The sequence below is a fragment of the Ctenocephalides felis genome, unplaced genomic scaffold (assembly GCF_003426905.1).
Source record: "Ctenocephalides felis isolate EL2017-DRISC unplaced genomic scaffold, ASM342690v1 CF-g0.4_SCAFFOLD_03572, whole genome shotgun sequence".
Classification (NCBI taxonomy): Eukaryota; Metazoa; Arthropoda; class Insecta; order Siphonaptera; family Pulicidae; genus Ctenocephalides; species Ctenocephalides felis.
This window is the reverse complement of record NW_020539726.1, coordinates 36,665,750-36,686,474: the sequence shown is the minus strand read 5'-3', so window position 1 is coordinate 36,686,474 and position 20,725 is coordinate 36,665,750. Positions and strand designations below refer to the sequence as shown.

Genomic DNA, 20,725 nt, shown 5'->3' with positions numbered 1-20,725 from the left:
ATATTGAATATCAGATATTAATTTGAAACATTTTCACACCATGATTTATTCATATTTCTAATCCTATATCATTGTGATTAAAAGCTAACCGAATCATAATGGACACTTGGACTGACATTTGTTTCTGTATCTAAATCTTGATCTGAATAGTAATATATATATATATATATATATGTTTAATTTGAGTTTAATATTCGGGCGTAACATCAATAAAAATAGTATTAATAGTAATACTATTTTTATTGATGTTACGCCCGAATATTAAACTCAAATTAAACATATATATCAACATCAAATTCAAGAATATTCAAAAATATATATATATATATATATATATATATATATATATAAATAGATAGATAGATAGATAAATAACTATATTTGAAACGTTGCAACTAAATGTCATCCACAAAAAACTATTTTATTTGGAATGACAAAAATTAAGGCTTTAAAATTCGTTCAACGAACAAACGTATATAAGAAAAAATGTTATAAACTTAGAAAATGTGAAGCCGAAAAATTGTTTGCACTATTTTATTTTATGTATAATTTCATTAATGAATATTTCAGTTAATTTTATCTATGGCGCATTTCATTTCGAATTCAATTTCAAAAAAATAGTTGCGTAATTTACACAAAATTTGAAAAGTGCTCCCGTATAGTCACAGTCTAAACGCATTTGCAAATAATTCTGTGCGACATTTTCACTTATACTGTGCTAAGCTTGGCGGCATTTTCACATTTTTCAATAGTTTTCACAAAATTGGAAAAGTGCCCCAGTACATAAACGGTCTAAACGCACTTGGGTAAACATTTGTACCAGAGTGGCGCTTAGACTGTGCTTAGCCTGGGTAATTTTTTGAATTTTTGGACATTACTACTGCACGATATTAAATTATCAAGCGGGGGTTCCTTGAACTCACGAGAAATATATTAAGAATCGACACATTATATATGTATAAAATATGTAACAAGAATGTTTGTCTCGAATAGACTCCTAACCTGCTGAACCGATTTTAACTTTAGTCACATGTATCCCTTAACCATACCATAGAATAAGTTTTCCATGTATCCTTTACCTTTACCTGCGAGTGAAATAGATGTCGCCAGTATTAAAGTCAGAGAGAGAGAGCAGTGGCGTAGTCGTACATTGGCAATTAGTTGTTCCATTCATCCAGTGTACACCTCGACTCAGACGATTTGCTACCAGCTGTTTGATGTCTCTAAAGAGATAAAATACATTGACAGAGACATCAATGGTCTCTGATAGAACATAGGACAGATCTAACTAGACTTGGTCTTTGACAAAGCTCTGAAAAATTAACTGAAATAAATATTATGAAGTTTTTAATATTGTTCTTAAGACTAGGGAAACTGTGTTGGATCCATATTGGAAAAATAGTACACACTTTATATATAGTAATTACATATGTCGGCATGATCATTGAACTTACCATAAAGCAAAGTGCCACCTAAACTTAATTTTTATTTTTTTATAATGCAAAATTAAAAAAACAAATACAACTCTAAATTTTCACACTCTTACAAGCTATACGCTAATAAGAATCCAGACAAGATCTCTCGAAAGGCTAGAAAAAAGTTTTTCAAAATTCTTCTTAGATTCTCATTGTATTTTTAATAGTTCCTCATAAGAAACTTGCAAAATGTTATTGGATTCTTACTAAAATCATATTAGATTAAGATTTTAGATTAGATTAGATTAGAGTAAAATTTTCATATAACCTAATAAGATTTTTATTCACTTCTTATCAAGCACTTCGAAGATTCTTATTAGATTTTTATTAAAGACAATATAAGAATCTTATAAGTTCTCATAAGATTCTTATATTGTCCTTTTATATTCTTATAATTCAATTCATTGTATTTTTTTGTATTTTTTCTTTTTTGCACATATCAATTTTGTAAATAAGACATTAAAGTCTTGATTAACAAAAATAAATTATGAAAAAATATATATATTCTTATAAGACTTTTATTGCATTCTTAGATGCATTTAGGTTTGCAGTAGATTTTTACTAGATTCTCATATGATTAAAGATGAAATCTTTTTGTAAACTCATAAATAACGTATAATGAAATTTTTTGTTTCTTTATTATAAAAATTATAATAAGTAAGTTATTGTAATCGTTCAAAATCGAAATTGATATTCTTTGTATATCTTCACGTTTTAAAGGTTTCTGATAATTTTGGCATACCTCAGAAAAAATTAATGTGTATATGTATGTATGGATACAATTTTTCGTCCACGTTTTTGGGTGCACGGATAAACCGATTTGAATGGTTCAAAAAGCATTTGATTTCTATTGATAAGTAGATGTGCTGATTAGTTTTTGGCAAAGGCAGGGCCAGCCGTTACGGAGATACGGAGCAAGGAGTGCAGAAAATACAAATCGAGTTTTTGAGAGAACGGAGTATCGGATTTGAATAATCCAAAAAACATTCAATTTGTAATGATTGGGAGAAGTGGTGATTAGTTTTTGGCAAAGACAGGTCTAGCCGTTTCGGAGATTCGGAGCTAAATATGCTAAAAATGACAGTTTCTGAGATAAAAAGCTTCCGATTTGAATGATTCAAAAAACATTTAGCTTGTGTTGACAATTGCTTTTCGAAAAAAAATTATTTATTCAAATTTTACTTTTCAAAAAAAAATTTTTTTGTATCTTGAAAATAATTCGGATTTTAATTTTAATTCTGGCTAAAGTTCTAAAGCTCACTTATATACTTTAAATAATTTTAACTTTTAATTGAGTTCATATAATTCTTATAAATATTGTACAATGTCCTTCGTTTTAAATTCGGTTGATTAAGTTTTGTTTATTTAAATACATGAAGTTTCAGCAATTTGGCTTAAGGCATAATGCCATACACCACTAGTTTCATAATATTTTGGTTTTCAATTATAATCAAGTTACAATTCAATAAGACTCCAGACAGAATATAATAAGAAACTAGCAAAAACCTAATGAAATCTAATAAGAATTTATTATAAACTTTATCAAATATTTTAAATTTTATTTATAATCAAGTTTTGATTTTTTGATGTTTGATTGATTGAATTTTGAAAGACCAATTTGTTGTAAAACACGTTAATTAAAACTTTATGTATTTATTTTATATTAATTACTAATTAGTGATTTTATTTTATAATGATTTTGGATTAACTCTATTTTGTTTATATCATAAATCGGATGCTTTGATTTGGCGCGAACATACTCCGGCCTTGAAATATATTTCTTAGAATTTAATTTTTAGAATTTAATTTAATAACAATTTATGTTAATATATGTTAAAATTTGAATTGTCAAAGTATGCGAATCTTGACAGAATCTAATAAGAAGCTAGCTAGAACTTATAATCTTATAAAATTCAGTTCAAATTTAATAAGAATCCAGTGGGAATCTAATATATTTCTGACAAAAATCGAAAAAGATTCAAGTAAGAATCTAATAATATTTTGACAAGACTGTAATAAGATACAGGTGAAATAAGATTCTATATTCTATCATCAGATAAGATTCTAGTAAGAATGTAGTATGATCTTTTAAGATCTAATAAGATTGTTATAATATTGTTATCAAATTCTTGTAAAAATTTGATAAGGTCCAAGAAGTTATAACAAATTATAATCTAATAGGAATCGAGACAGAATCTCGTAAGAGCCTTGCTATAAGTTTCTGAAAATTATTGTTATAAGATTCTGAGAAGATTGATTTTTCTAATGATTCTTATAAGATTTCTATAATTTTTATTGGATTATTGTTAATTTCCATAAGATTCTTACCGGGTTCTCTCAGATTCTTTGAATTCTGGCTGGAACATTTTTTATTCATGCTGGATTCTTGTTAAATTCTAGGTAAATGCATTTAGTTTCGTAGCAGATTTTACTAGATTCTCTATATGATTAAAGGTAAAAACATACAATTTGTTTCTCTAATTTAATATTTTTTCTTTATAAGGAAAAAACAACAACCCTGAATGTTCACCCTCTCAAAAATGTTCAATAATTATTCGAAGTATACAAGTGAGCTTAAAAACTTTAGCTAGAATTAAAATTAAAATTCAGAATATTTTCGATATTAAAAAAAATCAATCGATTTTTGAACGATTACAATAACCAACCCCACGATAAGTTAATAAGATTGTTATAATATAGTTATTAGATTCTTGTCTAAAATGTATAAGGTTTAACATATTTGAATCTAGTTTTAAGAATCTATACACAATCAAGCAAGAAATTTCTAAAAATATTGTTACAAAATTATAATAATTAAGATTTTTATTTAATTCATATTCCCTCATAGGGCTCTTATTAGATTGCTATTAAATTCTTATAAATTCTCATAAGATTTTTATTAGGTTCTTTTTAGATTATTATAAGACGATTCCTATATCATCGTTATTAGGTTCTTATTAGATTAGATTTTTAATCTGACTGAATTTTTATTAGATTCTTGGTAGATGCAAATTGGTCCATACTAAATTCTTACTAGATTCTCAAATGATTAGAGGTAAAATTTATTTGCAAACTTGTGAAAGCATATAAAAACAACAAAATGTTTTTTTATTATAAAAAAAAACAAAAACATCCCTAAATTTTCACTTTGTCACTACCAACTGCTTTTACCTAAAAATCATTTTTTTTCGTTTGATTTTTTATTACAAGTCTAGTTGTATATGTCCATAGGTAAAAGTAGACGACGTACTTTTGCCATTTCAACTGGAAATCCAGATACGACATGTACAAAAACAGAAACAAAGCTTCATCCGATTCATTTAGACATTTTACGAATGCCTTTGAAATGTTTCCAATTACGAGACGAATTAAAAGTTACGTAAAATCGAGATTAAAATTAAATACCTGACAACTGGGATAAAATATAATTTAATTTAACAAATCGAAGGTTGTCGAATCGAACTTGTGCACCGGTATAAAAACCGGTATTTACCTAAAAATACCGGTTGATACATGTTACACTTGAGATAATTTTTTTGAAATTATTCAAATTTTAGATCTCATAATCCTTTGAAAACAATATATATCTTTAGGTCGTTCTATTGTAAAAACATGTGCCAAAACTATCTCGACTAAATATATAAATATAATCGGAATTTAAATAAATAAAACCGATTTTTTCTGTATTTTTTTAATTAATTACCTTCATGTTGCATTTTATAAAAATCCACAGTTGACTAAATATTTCCAATTTATATAAAAATGTTCAAAAAAATTATTTCTCGATATACTTTCTTTTATGATAGAAAGAATTAATTGTTCTCAATTTGTTTGTCGTATTGTATTGTATCGGTTTTTCTCATTTTATCTTTTTTTCTGCTATTGTTAAGTTGACAACAATTGAGCAACTCACACGAAGAAGATAAAGGGGAAAAACTAATCTTGGGGAAAAAATAATTTATCTAGAAACACAATACATGGGGAGATATGATCAGAAGATTTTTATTATAATACTTCCGAAATTAATAAAATATTCTGTATGTTATTCATTGTAATTGTTTATCGGTAGTGAAATTTATGAAAATGTCTTTTTGTTTGCCGTGCGTTCAGGCGTATTTTACATATAAACAAGCAAAGAAAAATGTTATGATAACAAAATCTTCGAATAAGATCAAAATACATAAGAAGTAGAAAATATATAAGAAAATGAGTAGAAAATACATAAGAAATGTAGTGAATTCTTTAATTTATTAACATTTTATCCGCTATCAATTTATATTAATCTATTTTTAAACCGAGCATTTCTTTCTTATCTCATTAAAAATTACATCCTCGTCTTTGTGCCCAGAAAAGTGCAAAACTTTTCCTAAATATTATTTTATTCTCCAGCAATTAGGATTATCATGAATGTGTGCTCGTGCATAATAAGTTAATTCATTCAACCTTATGTAATTTTTCAAACAAAGTTATTTACGTCACAAGGAGGAAAAAAACAAATATTTTTAAAGAATTTTTCACTCCAGATAATCTTCCCACGCTTAAATATATTTTTAATTAAAGCAGAAAAATTTAATACAGTGACAGTATTAAAAAATGGTAATAAATTGTCGTGTATCAAAAGAGTATGGGGAGTAATTCTGTTACGAAAGTGATTTTAGTAAATATTTTGCATGAGTTTAGTGATTATTTTGATAGGAAATATGTAAATCTTTTATGCATAGAGAATTTATAAGTTATTCAAAAGTTCGATATTGAAAAATGTAGTAATTGGCAATGATCGAAGTATTCGAAGAATTTGTTTTGTAAATATTGACTCAACGATGGAGACGCCTTGTTCAAAATTTCACAAAGAAAATTCAAATTTGTTTTTATTACATCCGAAAATAAACATGTTTTATGTCTACTTTCGGTCCAAAACATTATAAGATATATTTTATTTTAAATCTAACTTAAATAAATATTAAGGTGATCTTAAGTTTTCACAAATCTAATAAGGTTATAGGTAGAATGTAATTCGAAACTTTCAAAATTGTTATAAGAATATTATATGAAAATCTCATTATCATTCTTTTTAGATTTTCATAAGATTTGTCTTATTAGGTTTTTATTGCACTCTCTTAAGATTTTTATATGATTCTCATTGGGACTTTCTTACATTCTGATTTGTTTCTTATAAGAATCTTTCCGATATCATTTTAGTTTATTATCGGAATCTTATTGGGTTATATTAATATTACATACTGACTAAATTTTATTTTTATGAAAATTTTATTGGTATCTTGTAACGTTCTTGACGCAATTTTGAGATATCAATCTTATATGTTTCTTCTTAGTTTTGGATTAGCTCCTTAATGGTTGTTCTTAGATTTTCGATTTCTATAAAATTTTTGCCAGAATTTATTTAATTTATTTTGTCGAAATGTCATTGGATTTTTATTGTGTTAGTTATTTTTATTGAATTTTTACCAATAATATTACATTCTGTCTAGGTTCGTATTCCGAGATTCCTATTAGCTTCTTATTAGATACCCATTAGGTTCTTATTGGACTCTTATAAGATACTTATTGTATTCTTTTTATATTTTTATAATATTCTTCTTAGATTATGATTAGCTTGTCGTATGATTCTTATTAGGTTCATATCAACTCCCAAAGAAAAAACCCGATTTGCTCATTTTATATATTTTTCTCGATGTTTCAAGGCATTCTGAATCGAATAAGACCAAATTTGAAAAAAGAAGGTATGTGTGTGTGAACAGCTTTCTTTCCATAAATCGACGTTTTCTCAAAAGACCTATTTTAAAAATTTGAAGTATCTCGATGAGGACTTTGTGTTTGTCTGTTTTGCGTGACGATCAGCCAGGCCGTTTCTTTGTAATTAGCAGAAAAGTGAGAAAAAATTGTCTACGTTCTAGCCAAAAATTCTGAATCGATTTTAAAAATACAAAAGCCGTTTGAAAGATATTATTTGAAAATCGTGCTGATTAGTTTTAGATAAGAATTGACCGGGGCGTTTCTTAGTAATTAATGTTAAAAAAAATTATTTGATGAAACTTTTTATGTTGATAGATATCATGGTCTTTAGGAACATACTAAAATATTACGGCTCTACAACAAGTAGCTTAATTTCAAAAATTCATCAACTTTTGAACAAATATTATAGTCAAAATTTGTATCAAAAGTTATTTTTGTGATGTGATAAGTCTATCAAGTCAATTAGAAATAGATTCGGAATTATCAAAAAAGTAAAACAGTCTACAAAACTTCTCTGGTTGTGTAATCTTATATAGAAAATTCTTCTGTACGAGTGTATGATTTGATACTTCTCCTAAACGGTTATTCGAATTTTGATAAATCTTTTTAGAGTCTGTCAAAGAAAATTTTCAAATTTTAATGAACGATAAAAACTATAGTAATATTGTAGAAATAAATGGCAAAAATTACATACAAAACACTCATCATTGTTTGATATTGAAAACATTTGAACTGTCATCTGCTAGAAATGTCACTTCACTTGAAATTTGAATTTAGCTAAAATTATGAGCCTAGATAATATTAGAATATATTATACAAGAAAAATGTAATGTCTACATTATTATTGCCGAAAAGCAGCTGACATATGCCAGGAATTAAAATAATATAAGATACAATCAACAGTATAAGTTTGGCAGATGAAATTATATAATTCAGTTTAATAAATAACGCAACAAGTCCAAAGCTGCATTAACATTATTGTTTTTAAACTTATACATGTCGCATTTTCGTTTACGAAATTATTTAAATACAAAAAAATATTTCTAATTACTTAAAAATGATTTAGAATTTTGTTTCATGTGTCAAAAATTCATTTGTTAGGCATCGGATATGGAATATTTAGCAAGTTGATCTTAGATTGAATAGTGTACATACGAACTAGATATTACAAATGTAATTCACTTAAGATTTGAACATAAACAATAATGTTTATTAAATTATTAGTAAGAAAAATGTACTTAAGAAATTATAATTGCCAAAAAGCAATTACGACTAAATTATTGAATCAATTATGTTGTGTGGTAAAATCAAGTGTGATAATGTTCTTTTACCGAAGATACTATATTATTTTTTTCTGAATTTCTTATACTGCTTATGCTAAGACAATAAATGAATAACAAAGGCAGGACATCAAATAGGATATTAAAAAGTATAGGATGGGATATTAAAAATAGTTGGAACTTTTGAATTGTAGACGTGGGTACAGGGCAACGTCTGTCGGGTCATCTAGTATATATATATATATATATATATATAATATATATTCTCGAACATCAGCGTGTATCATTTTTGCGTACGGGCGTTCAAAAAATATAGAATTCCAATCACGTTCTTTTACTATGGAGTTCCTCTATGTTTCCGCATGTACATAAACGGCCATATATATATATATATACATATATATATATATATATATATATATATATCCTTTGGTTCGTTTAATAGTGAACAAAAAGCTTTCGGTGTCGTTGTCAGAAAAAGAGAAAAGAACTTTTCAATATGAACCGCGTCAGCATTACGCACCGAATGGCTAAAACATAAACGTTCATTCAAATTGGAAAGGAAAAAGAGACCAAAATAGGCCAAAAAGGCTAAAATAAAGGGAACAGAACACGACTAATAATCTGAGGTCATGTATAGGTGACACGTGTCATCGTCATCACAAATAGAGATCATAGATGAGGTCAACTTTGGATGGATAGATGGGGAAAGATGTAGTGTTCTAGGAAAAATTAAAGTTGAAACTGATTAGGATTAAATTTATTTAGTTGTTTACTTCTATAAAACTTATTTGCTACTGTACAAGATAACATTTAATCAAAAAGAAATACATCATATAACAATTTTGAATAATGTTCATAAGTAATATGGTAACACTCCTGATGCACACATTTATTGGTGTCAACCATTATAAACATTTATATAATGATAAATTATAAATTATATATTTATAATAGCATGAAAAAATATGTATAATATTTAAATACGATAAAGTAATTCAAGCCATACTTCAAATATGACATGATCGGTTTTTCATTGTAATTAGCATTTACGACTTGAACCTTCATTAGAAAAATGAAGTAATTGCTGATTAATAAATTCTATAATATTCGTTCACACAGTGGATTATGTTAAATAACGCCTAAACAAATATAGTTTTTGCAACTTCACTCATCATGTAATAATTGAGTTTGAAGAACTTGATGTTTTTAAAATTAACATACATTCATTGACTGCTTGTATTTTTTTTACTTTATCGCTGCGGATGCAGTTTCATTCTTTGAACAGCTGTAAAGTCTGTCTTGTCTAAAAAAATATTTTCCATTTTAATAACTTCAAAGATTTATAAAAACTACGAATAATATAGAAATAATTTCTAATCAATGAACTTACGTTTAGTACACGGCACAAATGTTTAATTCGTTTTATTATTTTCAAGGAACAGGTTAAAATATTCTTTTGATTCAGGCATTTTTTATTGAATCGAGTTTTGTACTAAGATGTAACTTTAAAATGTTTATTTATCTATGCCAATGTCGACTCTTATCTTATATTATTGCCGTAACGCACTTCCGTTGCATTTGTATGGATTTAGACCTTAGTCGCGCCTAAAGAAATTTTACTTCAAAAACAAATAATTTTTTTTTGGTAATTTTGAATTTTTGACTCCCCTTAGGGTGAGTTATAGTAATCGCAAAAAAATCGAAAATATTTTTTTTTGCATATATTTACGTTTCAAAGGTTTCTAAACATTTTGGCATACCTTAGAAACAATGGTTATATGTGTGTGTATTTATGTATATGTGTGTTTGTGTGCGGATATAAATTTTTGTTTGCGGACGATTTCAGAAACACGGTTCAACCGATTTTAATTATTCGAAAATCATTCGATTGCTGTTGATAAGAAGACGTGCTGATTAGTTTTTTTGTAGTTTCCGATATTTTTTAAAAACTTTGAAATTTCTTTCATAATCATATCAATTAATTCAAATTACAAAATATTTGATTTTCGGCCGTCAAATGGCATTTTTCAATACAAGTAAAATATTTTTTGAATCATTCAAATCGGATGCTCCGTTTTCTCAAAAACTTGATTTTTATTTTCTGTACTTTTTGCTATGGATTTCCCAATCGGCTAGACCTGCCTTTGCCAAAAACTAATCAGCACGTCTCCTTATCAGTAGAATTTGAATGCTTTTTAAAATCGGTTGAACGGTGCTCCCAAAATCGTCGACGAAAATTTGTATCCGCACACACATACATACATCCCTTTTTTCTAAGGTATGTCAAAATATTCAGAAACCTATGAAACGTAAATATATACAAAAATTTTCATTTTCGATTTTTTTGCGATTACTATGACCTGTCTACGAGAAGTGACAAAATGTTATATATATGTTTAATTGAATGTATATTTTTGAATTGAATTGATATGATTTTTTTGTTTTAAAAACAGTAATTTAGGTTGGAAAAATTGTTTTAATGCATTCATTTATCATGCTTATTATTTTTAAGCCAATGGAGACGTTGACTCAGATTTTTGTGAGACATATACATTTGTCTGAGTATGTCTGAGTGTATTTGTCTGTAAACCTAAGAAAATGTGTGTATATATGTATGTATATGTGTTTGTAGACATAGACAACCGAGTATGAGTCGTAAAGCAATTAATGTCATCGAACTGGATCATCAATCAATGTAATTTATATCTGTCGCCCCAACATCGGCGGTGGAGCACCCCTCAAGCAAAATGTGGCCATGTACATACATACATACATACATTCATACATTTCAATGGATCTCTAACCACCAACCATCCGTCTATACATGACAATATATATATATATATATATATATATATATATATATATATAATGTATACATCATAGATTTGTATGAAAGCAGCCAGCGACTGTGTCGTATACATAAAATGTATTATCTGCAATAATGAATTCAAATTTATGCACATATGTTATAAATATCATTAACTATTTATACTTTGGATATATGGGATATATGGGATATTTATATTTATATTTCGTATCGACTACTAAGCTAACACACACGTACATATATATATATATATATATATATATATATATATATATATATATATATATATATATAAAATCAAATTTTACTTGATTTAGATCAATTCGTATCATGCAGAGATCTACTATGATACAATATGTATGAACAGAAATTTTAATGAAAATAGAACAATAATTTTGACTTGTTTCGCCTGGCATTTTGCCTTAGGCAAGTAGTAATAATTGACTTAAAAACCAAAATTGAGATTTAGATATTTAGATGCCATTTTCAACTGCACGATTACATATATCAAGTTCTTCATATAATTTAATGATTCAATTAAAGTTAACATTTTATACACAACTAAAAGTTTTGTAGTTTATTTTTCCGCACGTTTCACAAGTTTTGACTATCAGCTTGTCGTAGGGCCGTAATATTTCAGTACGTTCTATAAGACCATGATTTCTATCGTCAAAAAAAAATTTCATAAGAATCGGTTTAAATTTTTTTTCAACAGTAATTACAAGAAAACGACTCGGTAGATCTTTACCTAAACCTAATCAGTATCATTCGCAACCATTGAATGGAATTAAAAATTTTGAAACCGGTATAGCCGTTTTTGAGAAAACCTTGATTTAAAATCTGTTCTCGCACACACATACTCTTTTTCCAAATTTGGTCTCATTTGATTAGGAATGGCTTGAAACGTCCAGGAGAAAACACACAATTAGCGTTTTTTTGGTGAGAATCCTATTAAGAATCTTAAAGAACCCAGTAAGAATCTAATATAAACATGATAAGTTTTTAATTAGGTTCTTATGAGATTCATATAATATTTTCATCAGTCCTTATAAGAATCTTATCAGATTTGTAGAAGAATCTCATGAAAAATAGCCAGGATATGATTCGAGGACATCTCTTTGTTTACTAACTCGCAATCTTCTTTTTTAGAGTAAAATATATAATCTAATAATCTATAATTAACTGTAATTTAGTTTACATGGGAGAAACAAACCAGAATTCAATTAAACGTTCACAACACAAAAATAATTTTAAAAATCCAAAACAATTTAAAACAATGCTTGCGGAACACATTAATAATTTAAAACACTATATAGACTGTTGCAAACCAATTTTAATACAAATCGAACAAAATTTGTTTAAACAAAGAATTATAGAAGGATCTTTTTTAACTATTTATAACAATAGAACAATAAGTGAAAGGAATGAACTCAACATACTGTGCGACACAAACCTATTTTAATTATACACTATTTACAAATTTTTTATAAAGCAGAACGAATAAATCTTTTGTTTTATTTTTCTTTTTTTTGTGTGATTATCTTTTATTATAAATATTGCTATGTGATTTTTTTTAGGAAAATTTTCCTTTTCTCTTTTTTCGTCACACAATTATGTCACAACTATTATATTTTGAATATTAACTATTGTTTTACGATATATGATGGATTATACACCTACGGGTAAAATCTGAACGAAATAAGAAATATCATGTACACATTTATATTTACTGAAATATATTTATTTATTATTATTATCTTATAAAGCCACAAAAAATCAATTCCCACTTCTAAGCAAATCGTTTCAGGACAATTTCACAATATGAGTACCTCAGTACGATTTAATACTAATCCGACGATTGAAACATTAATACATCGTCTCTCGATGAATGTCTGCGAATTTCTTTTTTCTGACTCAAATGAAATATTTTTTTCTATTTTCGTGTATTTTGTGATCATGATGATGAGGTAGACTCGAAGAGGTTGAGGTTTTGTCTGACGTGGAACACTTAGCACTTCAGACACATTAATTTTATCTTACGTGAGAGATTTTGTTCTTTAAGCGATTTTTCTTAAGGTAAAAACATTACGAGGAGGATTGGATGATTTATATATATATATATATATATATATATATATTTATATATATATATATATATATATATATATATCTATATATCCGGCCACGGTTTGCTGCGTCTTCTATTAAAAACCACTGGATTGAATTGTGGAATCAACAGTTCAATACTATTGAGCAAAATTTGGCTATTTTTAAAAATTTATTATACACTATTGACATTGCATCGTATTTTTTTGCTAACATTCCAACATGTCTTATGATGATGTATTTAGAAATGCTTTTATTAATCACATTTAACCAAAGGGCACTTGGTATAGCCTTTAATATTATTTTTGCAAATTGTCCAAAATTATCTGATATTTGGCACGGATCGGTTTTGTAGTATTTTGTTTTTTGCTCAAATTTGTGAGGGTCGAGTAAACTATTTCGCTAATAAATTAATAATAATTTTTATGAAAATAATTATTATAAATTATAAAATTATTAATAAACATTATATGATGTACACAAAATACTTTATAATAAATATTTGTGAAACAAAATACTTATAAATTTGTTTAAAAAATATATTATATGTGAAGACACTCAAAAAATTGTTAGACAAAATACTTTATCCTGAAAATACCTGAAAATTTGTGAATTTTATTATATGAAAAGACACTTATAAATTTGTAAACAAAATACATATATCATAAATATTACTTAAAATTTATGATACAAAATACTTATATTGTAAAAATACTTATGCATTTGTTTAAAAAAAACTTTTAAATTTGTTGAATAAAACATTTTATCATTAACATTTTACTTACAGTGTAAAAATACTTATTAATTTATTAACAAAAAAATACATAAAACACTTATAATAAAAAACACTTACAAATTTATGGAGCAAACTACTAATATTTAAAAAAAATAATTGAAATTAACTAAAATTAAATAAGTATAAATATTAAATTATACAAAAATTTGTAAAATAATGCATGGCCCTTATTAAAATAATAGCATTAATAATATAATAAATACATAAATTACACTTTATAGTTTATAGTTTATATGGCAGATACCGCGATTTATTCAAATGTCTCTCCAGAGCAACTTGCCTTATATTGACGAATATACTCGTCATGGTTCGTTATATATCTTATAATGTCATGATGGGCCGTTGCTAAGGACTTATTGATAAAAACAGAAATATGAAATATATTCAGCTCTCGAACACTTCGACTTGACTTGAATACTAAAATAAATAAATCAGAGAGAAAAGAAAACACTAAATGTTTTTTTTGTACTGTATAACATTAGTCAATCAATAAATAGGATGTTTGTTATTCTGATGGCAGAGCTTGTTATTGTGAATTTAAATATAATATAATAGAATTTTTTTCTAAATATATTATGCGTAATACAGAAATTATTTTCAGTATAATTTTAAATATTGTAAAGTTAATTAATTTGGTTTTAAAAGACAACACAGAATTGAAAATATTTAACATCCTGAAACCGTTCTTGTTTCCATAATACCAAAGGATTACAAATAAATACCTTTATGGGTATATAGGCGCAAACATACATATATTAAATGAAAAATAAAATAAATAGTGCCTTAATTTCCCTTGTTACTTTACAAACAATTGAACAAGGGCGGAATTAAAATTATATTTAGAAAGAGGATTGTTGAACTCATTTCAGTATCATAACAGGGTTTCCTAAATATATATTCTCAAGGGGTCGATTATTATTATTAAATATTTAATAAAAATCTTGTATTCCTGAAATTGTAGAAAATTGTCTTGAAAAATAAAAATACTGGGAATTGAAAGCCGAAGCACAAAATAAAAAATAAAAGAGCCGAAGCTTGATAAGTAAAAAGTGAACAAGAGACATGTAAATTATTTAGATTTCTCTTAAAATTTTATTTTTAATTTTCAATAACTATCATATAATTTAATGTATGATATAATAATGTAATTTTATAATGTGTTATTTAAATTTTAACTTATTCTCATATACGTCGGCAGCAAATTCACTTCAGTTTTAAATCAGCATTTTGTGCGGAATGCATGCAATCCGCATTGCTGCAATAGTATGAGAGCTGGTGGAAATTATTTTACTTGCTTCGGCTTAAAAACTAATACTGTGTGAAGTTTAAGCATAGAGTATTGTACTTTTTGTTTCATTTTGTCGTGAATAAAGTATTTATAAAAAACTAGTGGTGCATGGCATCGTGCCTTAAGGCATATTGCCGGAACTTTCCGTACCAAAAACTAAAATTTAAAAAAAATATTGATAAAATTTTAAATTGACCATGAAAAATTGTTTTCGCACACACATACATGAATTTTTTTTAATGTATTCCAAAATGTTCAGAAAGCTTTGAAACGTAAACATATATTTAAAAAAAAATATTTTTAATTTTTTGCCATTACTATAACTTACCCCTTTAGAAGTTAAAAAACTTATTAAAAAAGTATAAATTGTATAAAATAATTATTAGTATAAAAAGTATAAAAACTCTGTTCGTTTTTACAAATTTAAAAATGTCCTGGCACGTATCTTTTTTTTTCTGGCAAGCTAACTTAACACTCAACTTGTGTTGCCACATCACTTCCCTTTAACAATTTTTTTCACAACAAAGAATAATTTTCAATTAATTATATGTTGTACATTTTGTTTAATGATTAAGAAAAACAATAGTCCAATTCTAGGTGTCACTTACTATTACAAGATCACAATTATTTCATTGGAGTGCAATAGCTATTTTATATATAATGTCGTATATGGTAGCAGTACGGGCATAACATAAGGCACTGTAAAATTTTAAGTACTGATGAGTTGCACTTGTGAATAAAATAGGCGTAAAGTCCAACTAATGTTATTTTGACCTTTGTGCTATTTGGAGGTTAGGTTTTAACCGTTGACAGTATCAAAAGTTTGAAAAAAAAAACGCTCGAATAAACTCCATAAATTTAGCTTTTTGACGGTTTTGTAACTACTAAATAAAATAAGTGCATCGAGAATAGCTAGTTTTTAACGTACTCTTATTTGTAAAATTGTATCTTAACTATTATTATATTAAATTAAAATAATCGCAACAAAATTGAAAATGATTCTTCTTATATACCTTTACGTTTCAGATGTTTCTGAACGTTTTGGCAAATAATAAATAAATGCGTGTGTATGTATATGTGTGCGAAAACAATTGTTTATAGATGATTTCCAGAATACGGATCAACCGATTCGTATAATTCAATAAACATTCGATTTATATTGATAGGAAGAGTTGCTGATTAGTTTTTGCCAAAGGCAGGTTCAGCCCCTACGGAGATACGGAGCAAAGAGTGTAGACAATACAAATCAAGTTTTTGAGAGAACGGAGTATCTGATTTGAATGATCTAAAAAACATTCAATTTGTAATGATTGGGAGAAGAGGCGATTAGTTTTTGTCAAAGGCAGGTCTCGCCATTTCGAAGATACAGAGCTAAATGTGCAAAAATTGTAGTTTTTGAGAGAACTAAGCGTCTGATATAAATGATCTGAAAAAACTTTCTGCTAGTATTGACAAAATAATTACTTTTGGAAAAAAAATTATTACATCTTTTTTTATTTTCCATAAAATATTTTTGTAATTTTGGATAAAAAATTCCAGGCTAAGCACAGTCTAAGCGCCACTCTCGTACAAATGTTTTTGCAAGTGCGTTTAGACTGTTTATGTACTGGAGCACTTTTCCAATTTTGTGAAAACTATGTTGAAAAATGTAAAAATGCCGCCAAGCTAAACACAGTATAAGTGGAAATGTCACACAGAATTATTTGCAAATGCGTTTAGACTGTGACTGTACGGGAGCACTTTTTCAATTTTGTGCAAATTAGACAACTTTCAAATTTTTTTGAAATTGAATTCGAAATGAAATGACGATTGTTAATGTTCTGGAGATAAATTGATTTATGATTTACGATTTACATTTAACTAGCTCAGATATAACAAACAAGATAGCAAAAATAATGAAAGTTACAGTATTTGTAATATAATATATTTGAAAACGTTTAAAATTTCTCGAATATTTTATGACCGTACGGGAAGTTCCAGAAATTTGCCTTAAGGCACGATGACGTACACCACTAGTTATTACTTAATCTTCCTCTCACCCAGCCCTCAAACTATTCTCTCATCATGTTCTAGGACGCGGAAAATGAACATAATCTTTAAACCGCGGCCAGAGCTACAAAAATAAACATAAAAATGTCGAGAAAAAAAAATAAAACAAAAAAAAATTTGTTTTCCTACAAAATCTGTTGCAGCAACAAGAAACAAAGTGCATACAAAATTATGACCGAGTGTATACTCTAGTATACGGGAAAAAATAAAAATCGGCGATCAGGAGTCATAAAAACGTTGTTACTTTGAAATTACGAGAAGAACAAATTAAAGTTCGTGTCAGCTCGGATCGGCAAAGAGTAAAAAAAAATAAAGGATATAAAAATCGAATTAAATAAGGAACGAAAATGAAATGCAACACGCAAAAGGAATGAAAATTAAAAAGGAGTTCTGCAAAGGAGTTGCGAGTGCAGAATAATAACGAGGAATTTTCTTTATTGTTTTATATGTGGATAAGAATATACACACATATATATATATATATATATATATATATATACTAGCAAACTCGACAAACTCCGTTTCGCCACCAGATAGTTTTGTGAAAAAAATGAAGAAATTGTTTGTTTGTTTTATATATGCAAAGGAAAAATTTAATTTTATTATACAACAGTAATGAATTTATTTCGATTACAAAAATGAAGTGTTTTTAGTTGTATTTCTCTATGTAAATGAAAGTGAATCCGCAAATTATCCGTTTCATTGAAGTGCTCTTTGGTAAATCACATTTTTTGTTTTTTGGTCTGACGTTAACACAAACAAACTGGATGGTTTTCCAACTCAACGTATAACTGCCCATGTGAAAAACAATGATTTTCTAAATAATATATTTGAAACTTATCCCGCAAACACTAAGCGATTGGCCTTGCGACCTGTTAATTGTCATTGCGAACGCAAGGCGAACTGGAAATTACAATCGTTTGAAGTCAAACGGAAGACCAGTCGGAATCATTGGCATGTCACCAAATCGCCAGCAATTTTTGATTGAATAGTGAAATTCAGTGCGTGTACATCATTATTATTTGCGGCAAGAATTGCTCGTTGACTTGACCAAGCATAATTCTGATAATTTTCACTAATGTCATTACTCGAATTTTTAATTATGGTGAGTGAAGTTCCAGCAATTTGCATTGAGGCACGACGCCATGCACAACTAATTATCTTAGCTATAAACCTTGCGGTGCCTGAGACCTTTCCAACGAATGCAAAATTGTCGAAATCTGTTCGTGCGTTCTGAAGTTATGTCGTCAGGAAGGAAAATCTGACTTATTTTTATATATATTTAGATATTAGTGTGGTCCTTAATATGGACATTTTCAAATTTTTAGCTTCTAAGGGCTCAAATGCTTCCAAAGTAATAAAAGAAAATCGTCTAAAAGTTTTAGCTCTCAATATTAACATTTAAATAGTCCTCAATTCAATTAAAACTTTTTATATTTTATTTATTGTATATTTTTTAAACAAATATCATTAAGTAAATTCTTGCGCACATCTGTGATAGCAGACTTGTAATTTTGATGGCAATTTATTACTGATAATTTGAGTGACAACTTCACTAATTAAAAAAATATCTTGCTGCAAAATTAATTTTGATGCCATGATGAAAAAATATTTCGTTAAACAGTCCACATGGATTTAATTCGAGGTTAAGTGAATTATAAATATTTTCAAAAGTCATAATATTTGAGTTCACAAATGCTATCACAGATGGCACAAGAATTTACTTAATGACAGATGTTAGTAATAAATATACGAAACTTTTAATTAAATCGCGGACTATCTAAATGGTAATATTGAGAGCTAAAACTTTTAGACAGTTTTTTCATTAATTTAGAAGCATTTGAGCCCTTGGGAGCAAAAAAATCGAAAATGACCATATTAAGGATCACTCTAATATATATAGGGTGTCCCAGAACTCAACGTCAAGGATATAAAATTAAAAAAGGCAAAGTAACCACCTATACTAAACAAAAGACGTGAGTAATATTGTCACGTTATATATTTATTCTGGAAAATTACAGTAGAATGAAATATATACAGGGTATCCCAGAACTCAACGTCAAGGAAATAAAATTAAAAAAGGCAAAGTAACCACCAATACTGAACAAAGACGTGTATGTATAATATAGTCACATTATATGTTTATTTTGAAGAATTACAGCAGAATAAAATATATACAGGGTATCCCAAAACTCAACATATACTTAGTCACATTATATATTTATTCATGAAATGTAATATATACAGGTTGTCCCAGAACTCAACGTCAAAAAATTAATTACGATGTTTGTCCGGAATAGACTCCTAAACTACTGAACCGATTTTAAATTTTTTGGCTCACCATGTGCATTTATATGCAACTTAGGTAATAGGTTATATTCAACATTAAATTTTATATTAAGAATATATAATTTTTAGAAATATCAATAAATTTTGACAGTTACAAACTAAAAGAAAACAAAACAATGTGAAATGACAGTTGTCAATATTTATGGAATCTGCGAAATAAATCAATTTATGATTTAAATATGATTTACATACCATGTTACTTCAGATACTAAAATGCCATTAAAAGATTATAAATCACAACATAAAAGCAAAATATTATATTTAACATTAAACATAAAATAATTTCAGTTCAAAAAAGGCGCAATGCCATGAAATGACATGCACCACTAGTCTATATTTTATTTGCTAAATTATGACACATGTAAAAAAGTATAAAATAATTTGTTAAATTTTTATTTATTTGATAAATTAATTTAATAAATTTAACAAATTCAAAATATATTTTTCAAACTGTCTAACCTGGTGTCATCTATTGTCAATCTGTGCATCTAACTTCATGTCGAACAAACTTCGATAAAACCTAACCTCACTTTTTGTATGTCTAAAAATGTTAAAAGTTGCACGAGAATAATAAAATATAGTAGTGAAAAATTAGTTTAATGTGTTTATGAATATTTAAAGCAAAAAAATAATTAATTATGGTTAGTATAATTAGTAAACATTTTTATTTGTAGTAATAAAAATTGTTTTACTTATATTGAAGCATTTGACATAAAAGATAAAATGTGATGTTATATTAATTTAAAATATTTTAGATATATTTTATATACACAATATAAATATATATTCATATAT

At 27.0% G+C, this 20,725-nt stretch overlaps 1 protein-coding gene across 2 annotated transcripts in view; it reads left to right on the top strand.

Moving 5' to 3' along the window:
* LOC113387837 (28S ribosomal protein S29, mitochondrial-like) overlaps positions 1-20,725 on the top strand; it is a 76,290-nt gene that overhangs the window by 45,945 nt on the left and 9,620 nt on the right. Inside the window, exon 1 of one of the 2 annotated variants that reach the window (XM_026625218.1) lies at positions 20,514-20,571. The exons of the other annotated variant lie outside the window; for it this stretch is intronic. Within the exon in view, the coding sequence (XP_026481003.1) occupies positions 20,569-20,571 (3 nt within the window). The 5' untranslated portion in view covers positions 20,514-20,568. Of the gene's footprint in view, positions 1-20,513; positions 20,572-20,725 lie in introns of those variants that run through there. 2 annotated transcript variants of the gene reach the window in all.